Genomic DNA, 9,330 nt, shown 5'->3' on the forward strand with positions numbered 1-9,330 from the left:
AATGTACAGTATACTACAAACAATTATATTGTACTCTCTCTCTCTCTCTCTCTTTAATAATTTATTGCTTTTGTGTTGCTTATTTTTAGAAAAATGTGAAAAAAAACTATTAAAAAAAACTAAAATTTTAACGTGAATCACGTGACCATCCAATAGCACCACCAACACTAACAACACCCGCCATGCACAAAATACAATATTTTAACGCACGATAGATGGCACGCGTTGAACGCGCGTGCGTGAATCGAGAGAGAGAGAGATTGTACATTGTACAATGTATATATATATACAAACACTATACAGAGTATACACTGTACATTCTACTGTACATTCAACACAAAACAAAAAAAAAATTGTTTGACTGCACACACACACACACACACTGTACATACAGTACAAACACACACAACAGTGTGTTTCTAGTGAGACATTGACAGAGAGTTAGTTATAGTGTGATAGAGAGCACACACATAGAGAGAGATATTACTGTATTATTATTATTATACATACAGTGAGTATCAGCAGCAGTGCATACCATACGATAATAATATAATATACTATTACTACAGTGTATAGTGTGTTGTTATGTGTGTGTACTGTACGTATGTATAGCGCGTTTACAACACAACACACACACTATGGAGACTCCATTTTGTTGTTTCGAGAAAATATCAAAAAAAAATATATCCATTAAAACAAAACTAAACTAACAGTGCATTCATTTTTCATTATTATTATTATTATTGGTATACAATAGTTGTGTGTATTATATATGTTTAGTAGTGTTGTGTTTTAGTGTCGTGTCGTGTGTTTAAAGTGTATTAAACAACGGCCAGTGATTACTACTACAACTATATCATCGATAACATCGACGACGACAACAATAACAGACTGGTAGTGGTGGTGACCATAAACCACTACACATATGATAATAATCATCGGGTGCTAAAAGTTTGGCTAACAGACCACATATGGACACTAGTAATATGCGGTGCGCTTCGTATAATCGTACGAAATGCGAGCGCACGGGTCGCGGCTGCGGTGGCGAACCCGAACATTGTCGGGCACCCGACGGTAACGATCGATTGCCGACACTGTGTTTTGCTTTGTGGCAAAATTCTTCGGACAGAGGATTGGTACCCGAATTCAAGGGCTGTTGGGTTGGATCAGCTAAAGATTGTGTCCATCAGTCGCAGTGTATCGAAAACAGACGCGAAGCTAAAAAACAATTATACTTTTGCTGTTGCGAAGGTGACCTCTGCAATACCGATACGTTTCATATACCGACACACAATCTGAGTACTGTTTCGGCTGCGGCCACGTCGTCACTGAACGGCCATCACAACAATAATCCGTCACTCGCTGGCGGCCACCATTCATCTTCCGCCTCATCAGCATCACTACCAGTAGGCGCACTGTCCATTGCGCTGATAACAATTGTACCGCTGCTGACAATAGTAGCACTGGTGGCCATTGCCTGTATGTGTCGTAATTATCGGCAAAAGTGGCGCCAACAAGAAGTGCCAAACGGTGAGGATCCGCTACTGGATCTGTCGCCGCCGTCGCCCTATGTCGGCCTCAAACCGATAACACTGCAAGAAGTTAAGGCTAACGGCAAGTTCGGATCGGTTTGGAAGGCGACCGACGGTTCAGATAATTCGGTTGCCGTCAAGATATTTGCACTACAAGATCGGCAGTCGTGGCAAATTGAACAGGAAGTCTATCGTTTGCCGCAAATGAAACACCAGAATGTTCTGAAATATTTGGGAACCGAACGCCGCGGTGAAGGCCTAAACACCGAGTATTGGCTAATAACTGAATACCATTATAACGGCTCACTATGGGATTACCTCAAAGCCAATACTGTCGACTGGAGTCAGTTGCTTAATATAGCTCAAGGAATAGCCAGAGGTTGGTGTCATTTTGTCATCGATGTTGTTGTTGATTGTATTTGTGTGCCCATTACCTACCGTACCTTAAATATCTATATACCCTCATTGTCTTTCATAGTATATGACTGATGAACTGATTTGATACTCCATTTTTTCTCTCTCATTATCTCTGAACTATCTACCCTTCCCTCCGAAATATATATATATATATATACATAAAGACATAGACATACCCCGTATATTACCACATGTTTTATGAGTATTTTTGTGGAAGAGAGGGGGTATCAGTAATGGACATTAAAAAAAGGTAGAGAGGAAAGTGGTGTGTGAGAGAGAGAGAGAGAGAGAGGGACATTTGTACGTTAAGGGGCCCCACAAACACTATAATATACTACATAGAGAGAGAGACCCCTTTCCCCATATAACCTACCTGTCCATCATCAACATACAATTGTTGCTTTGTTTGTTACTAACCTCTCTCTCTCACTATTACATAGTTTCCCTGTTTTTTGTTTGTTACTTATTATTATTATTATTTTTTGTTAGCGTTAATTGTATCGTTAATTATTAATTAATTGTTTTTCATTGTTTAAGTTAGTTGTGATATTTGCTTTCACTTTTTGTGTGTACAGTATATTTCAAAATTTATTTTTTATTACTAAATATTTTATTTTTAGTTATTTTTTAAATACTATAGTTTAATATCATATATATAGTAAATAGCAATTGATAATATATATATATATATATATATATACAGCCGTTTATTTAATTTTGTATATATTTTTAGATACATAGTATTATATATATATATATATATATATATAATAATAATAATCCTTTTATTCAAATGTTTTACACGATTGTGTCTTTTTTGTTGTTGTTTATTGAGTAAAAAATTTTAAGCCATATTTTTTTCATGCGTTTATATAAAAAAAATTCAAAAAAATATTTTAGTGAAAAATTTGTCGGCAAATTTAATGTAGTTTTATTATTATTATTTTTATATTTATTATTGTTATCATCATTATTTTTATTTTTAAATACATGCTGTTTTCTCAATATGTGTTGAAAAAACTAAATACAATATATATGTATAGATATATTGATATATTGAAATCAAAAAAAAATATAATAACAAAATGAAACTTTTATTTTTGTTGTTGAAATAAATTGTGTATAAAAAACAAACAAAACAAAAATGTGAGAACAGATTGATTGAGATCTAGATTTATCAAACAATTTGACTTTTCAATTGTCTTTATATTATTATTATTATGTATTATAATAAATATATGTATATATTGTGAAACAATTTGATGAATAACTCGTTTTTTTATTGATTTTTATTATTTTGTGTTAGAGTCAGCTAATAATAAAAAAAAGTAAATAATTTTTTTGTGTTATTTGCCGACAAACAGATTAATCGCTGATAAATATCTGTCATCTTTTTTATGCATATTTTTTTGAACAACAAAAACATAATTTACTAATATTTTGTTGTTTTTATTTAATATATTTCTCTATCTCTCACTATTATCTCTGAAAAAATAACTTATTGTTTGTTTATTTCAACAAATTTTTTTTTTGTGAACAGTGACAGTGAAACTGAAAAAATATCTATTTTTAAAAAAAAACTAAACAATTATATAATTCATTCATTATTTTTCGATGACAATTATGAGAGACACATATAATAATAAAAATAGTAATAATATATTAGTTTGTAATTTGAAACCTCTTTTGGCAAAAATAAGTTATTTTTTGACAAATTTTTTTTTGGATTTTGTTTTACTTTTTTTCAACTTATTTTTAGAAAACGATTGTTTGCTTAACTGATACATTGTTTTGTTATTTTGTTTGAAAAAAGGTTTTTTTTGTTACCTTTTTGTGTGTAATATTTTTTTCTCGATCTACTATTCAACCTAAAAATAATTAGTATTTCAATATATCGTTTTGTTTTTTATTTTCGGTTATTTTATTAGTTAGTATTTATATAAAATATTTATTTATTTTTATTATAAAAAAATTCATTATCATTTAATGTCATGTTTTGTTTTAACTTTATATTGTTATTACATGTCATCATAGGATGTGTACTAAAATTTATGAGAGAGAGAGAGAGATGTCTGATTGTGATAATCAGTTGTTTTTTATTGTTAGCTAAATGTTTGAGTTTTGTTTTTTAAAAATTTTAAAAGTTATTATTATTATAATATTTTTTTTATATAAAGAAAAAACACATTTCATTATCATTATCACTACATTATTATTATTATTATATATTATTATAGGCTTAACTCATTTGCACGAAGAGATACCGGCCTCTCATTCATCGCAATTCAAGCCATCGATAGCTCATCGGGACTTCAAGTCGAAGAACGTATTGCTGACCAAAAACCTCAACGCCTGTATCGCCGACTTTGGTCTGGCGCTTGTCTTCTATCCGAAGTCGACGTGCGGCGACGCTCACGGCCAGGTGGGCACCCGGCGCTATATGGCTCCCGAAGTACTCGAAGGTGCCATCAATTTCTCCAGGGATTCATTTTTGCGTATCGACATGTACGCCTGCGGTCTAGTACTCTGGGAGCTTATGTCCCGGTGCCGTAGCAGCCAAGACATGCAGTTGGGCAACGACGGCGACTATCAGTTGCCGTTCGAGGAAGAGGTCGGCCAGCATCCGTCGCTGGAGGATATGCAAGACATTGTTGCCCAACAAAAGCGAAGGCCAGCCATACGACCCGATTGGACAAAACACGACGGTATGAATGTTTTGTGTCACACGATTGAAGACTGTTGGGATCACGACGCCGAAGCTCGGCTATCGGCTTCGTGTGTCGACGAAAGGATTAGCGCCGTAATTCTCTGTCCAAATGTTATCACCAATTGATTTTCAAAAGAGAGAGAGAGAGAGAGAGAAAGAAAAAGAGACTTATGGTGTGTGTGATGTGTGGGTGACATGAAAATGAAAACAAAATGAACGACAAAATGTTAATATGAATCCTATTATTTCATAATTATCGTAATATATATGTATATAATAAGTATATATATATATATTGTGTGCGAATATGTCTATATATATATATATATATATATATATATATATATATATATAGTTTTTAATTTTTAAATAACTGAGATCCCATTTTTTATTATTTTCTACTACTACTGCTACTAAAAAAATGGATATTTCAAACAAAACACATACACACACACACACAACAAATATATTTACCATTTTTTATTATTATTAAAAAAAAGTGGGATTTTCTCAGTGATAACTCAGGAATTTTAATTCACATTTGTTTTTATTTTTTAATAATAATTGTCTCTTAACTATTTCATTATTATTATTATTAACTATTATACAGTATATATATATAAAAAGTAAAATCATATTTTATCAAATCATTAATTATATAAAAATCACACTCACTTACCAAACATATACATACATACATACATACATACATATACAACATCATCAATGCATTTTTCATACATTCACTAGCATATTATAATACATTTATCTAAAAAATATGTGTAATTTTTATTATATTTTATTTTTCAATCGCCAATGATTTTTTAAAAAAAAGAAATAGTAGTTATATATATAAATGTATAATTCAATCATTAACTATATATATATATATATAACTATATATCTATCAATCTCTCAGATATTGTTTTTTATATATTATTATTTCTATAACTTTTTTGTTCTCATCAATCATTGATTATAACAAAATTCATGTCTCAATTATTATTATTATTAATAATATTAGTTTCACACACATATTAACATTTTTTATTTGTTTTTTTTGTTGTTGTTGTTCATGTGTTTTATTTTTGTTATATATATATTTCACGTGTCAATCATTATATATACAGTATATAAATATATATACATTTATTACCTCTTAATTCACTCAACAACAATTTTACATAATATACACCCCATATAATTGTATGTATGGATAGATGACAACACATTACACTCAAACTGCATATATATATATATATATATATAATTGAAAAATGATATCAAGATTTTTATGGAAATATATGTATATATATATAATTTTAATTTATTTATATATATATATGATATTGAAGAAAAATATTGTATTATTTTTTTAGTGAACAAATCTCTGATAAAAAAATAATAATTTTTTTTCTGCTATATTACTAATAATATAATACGACAGTTGAGTTTTAATGTTTTTTTTAAAAAAACAAAAATGGAAATATTTTTGTTTGTTTAATAGACTCTATTGTGTTTTTTATATTTAAATAATATTAAATATATAACAATTTAATGATATTTGAAAGTTATTTGTATCAACAACAACAACAACAAAAACATTTATATATATATAAAAAACTACTAATTGATTGATTTGTTTGTATATTTAACAAAAAAGACAATATTGCAGTTAACCCTATTGTTAATGAATAGGACTAATTTATTAGAGGATAGGCTAATATATTTAGAGAGAAAGAGAGTGAAACTCAAAATATTATGTAATTTTTAAAAAAAATTATTATTTTTAAAAGTTTATATAAATTTATTAAATATTTACATTACACACATATTGTAAGACAATACGAAATCAAATTTTTTATTGTATATATATTTATATATATTTTACGAAACATTTTTTTTTAATTATTATTATTGAATGTCTTTTTTTGTGTGTGTGTGTGTGTTGTATATGATAGTGAATGAGAGTGAGATAGAAAAAATCAATTAATTTTTTTGTGAAAGTTTTTTGTTGTTATATAAAAAAATAAATGTCAAACAATCTTATAATAATAGTAACTTTAATGTAATAATAATAATCTGTATAATAGGTAATATATGAATGTTTTTTTTGAAAGTTATTTAAATAGAGAGAGAGAGAGAGAGGTTATGATAGTTAAAGATTTTGATTGTTTGATTGATTTACTAACTGTAAGACTGGGATATATATAAATATATATATATATATATATAGAGAGAGAGAGAGAGTGATAGTGTTAGATAATGGCACCGGTAGTAGTAGTTGACCACCACATAGACACCAAGTGTTTGGACAATATATTGTTGACTGTTTTTTTTTTGATTGATTGATATGTTAGGATTAGGCATATATTATAGGGATGACTTCCAATGATAATAAAACATATAAAAAATGGGCGATTAATTTAATTTAGTAATTTTAGTCATTTATATATATATATATTAACTTTTTTTATTTTTTTAAAAAATAAAATAATAACTATCGTTACCTCCACAACACCAACAAACACAATAATAGCCTCAATTTTTTTTAATTTCAATTATTGATATAATAATTACTCAATTGATTTTTTATATATATAAATATTATTTGGGTGTAAAATGTAACTATTTTTTTAATTATATATATATTATAAGTTATTTATTATTATTAGTCATAATCAATACACTTATCTACCTGTGCACACATTTTATACACACCCGTACGTACCATACCTACCTACCTAACTATCTACCCCATTCACACACACACTGCCCATTAAATGCCGGTAATCTATTACATAGATATATATATACTCACTGCCCATCTGTGCCCACCACACATACATACATACATATACACACACAGAGACATACCGTTTTCCCTCCAAACAAAAATCATTGGGTCATCGCTGTAGTTGTTAGTTTGAAAGTTATCGGACTATTATTATTATTATTTAATATTTATATAATTATTATATATATATAAATTGCTTTACGAGTATTAAAAAATTATTATTAAAGAGAGAGAGAGAGAGAGAGTAATTGTGTACAGAATTTTCAATTTCCAACAAATATATATATATATGTGGTTTCGTTTTTTTTGTTTGAAAAAAATACAAACAACAAAACAATTCAAATGCTATTTTAAGTAACTTTTTTTTATAAATATAAAAAATGTTAAATAATAAAACATTATTTAAATGAAGTATACATGTATTTACAAACAAAAGCAATGTCTTATATATTATTATTATTATTATTATATATTTAAAAAGAAAAGATTATTTGAGAAAAATTTCTAATAAATTGCTAATAAATTTTTTTTTCAACAAACAAACAAACAAAAAATCTATGTTTACAATTGTTATTATTATTTTTTTTTTAATATTAATATTACTACTATATGTGACTATATTGTTAATAATAATAATAATATAATGTCAGTAAAATGTTTTTTTTGAAAACAACTAATGTTTATTATTAATATTAATTAATTATTTTTAATTGCAATCAATCTTTTTTATACATTAATTAATTAATAACAATAATATTTCTGTTATATATATATATATATACAACATCTAAAATTAATATATAAATAATAATAATTACTATAAATACAAAACTTTATGTGCTTTAAAAATTTCGTTGAGTAATAACAATAGTAATCAATATATATATATATATATATAAACTTTTATATATATATATCTATATATTTGATTATTATTGTTATTATTAATTACATACCGGTATATAATTAAGCTAAGCATTTATATAAAAAACTACTTCAAAGATATTACTTATTATTAGATATATTTATATATAATATATTATATATATATATATAAGTTATAATTCAATACGAGTATCACTTTTTTAAAGATTATTATTAATAATATTGACAAATGAAATGTTAGCCAAACAATTAAATTTACTGTAATATAAGTGAAATCATTATTAAAAAAAGTTATACCAATATATATATATCACTCTCGCTTTTTCTCATATACATTGATTTATATTATATATACCGTATAAAAATTATATATATAAAAACAAAATTGTGTAATAAATAAAACAATGAAAAAAAAACAATAAAAGATTTATTTTGTATATTAATAATAATAATAATAACTATAATATTGTATAATTTATTAACAGACAAACAAACAAACAAAAAACATAATTGTTTCAATCAATTAGCTTTTAGTTATATATATATATATTTATTTATTAATATATATATATATAGTGTAAATGTAATTATTATCAGATAATATTAATAATCATTTGACTTGATTTAAATAAATAAAAATAAATTTTAAAAATAAACAATTTGTATCAAATTTTAACTTGGTAAACTATTTGACATTTAATTGTTTGTATAAACAATTATACGATAAATGTTATGTAAATTTTTAAAATTAAAAAAATACAATATACAATACATTATTATTATTATTATAATAAATTTTTTTATATAATTTTTTAGTTGACTAGTTTTGTTGTTGTATAATTAGTTATAATTACATACACAATATACCTAATATATATATATATATATATACCTCTTTTATGTTTAATTTTTTAAAACTATCAATTTTAATCACTATTAAGTTGTAAATAATATTTTTTAACAATTAATTATTATTATTATCATTATTTTAA

The 9,330-nt window shown here is 26.1% G+C and overlaps 1 protein-coding gene across 1 annotated transcript; it reads left to right on the forward strand.

Annotated features, from left to right (window-relative positions):
* The first annotated feature begins 352 nt into the window (after window positions 1–352).
* LOC128954090 (activin receptor type-2A-like) lies at window positions 353–4,947 on the forward strand. The gene is made up of 2 exons (XM_054299660.1): window positions 353–1,911; window positions 4,187–4,947. The coding sequence occupies exons 1-2, from the start codon at window positions 972–974 to the stop codon at window positions 4,780–4,782; spliced, it is 1,536 nt and encodes a 511-aa protein (XP_054155635.1). The 5' UTR covers window positions 353–971; the 3' UTR covers window positions 4,783–4,947.
* The last annotated feature ends 4,383 nt before the right edge of the window (window positions 4,948–9,330 follow it).

Source organism: Oppia nitens, unplaced genomic scaffold (assembly GCF_028296485.1).
Source record: "Oppia nitens isolate AA-2021 unplaced genomic scaffold, nextdenovo-longstitch-racon4-pilon3 scaffold11_pilon_pilon_pilon, whole genome shotgun sequence".
Lineage (NCBI taxonomy): Eukaryota > Metazoa > Arthropoda > Arachnida > Sarcoptiformes > Oppiidae > Oppia > Oppia nitens.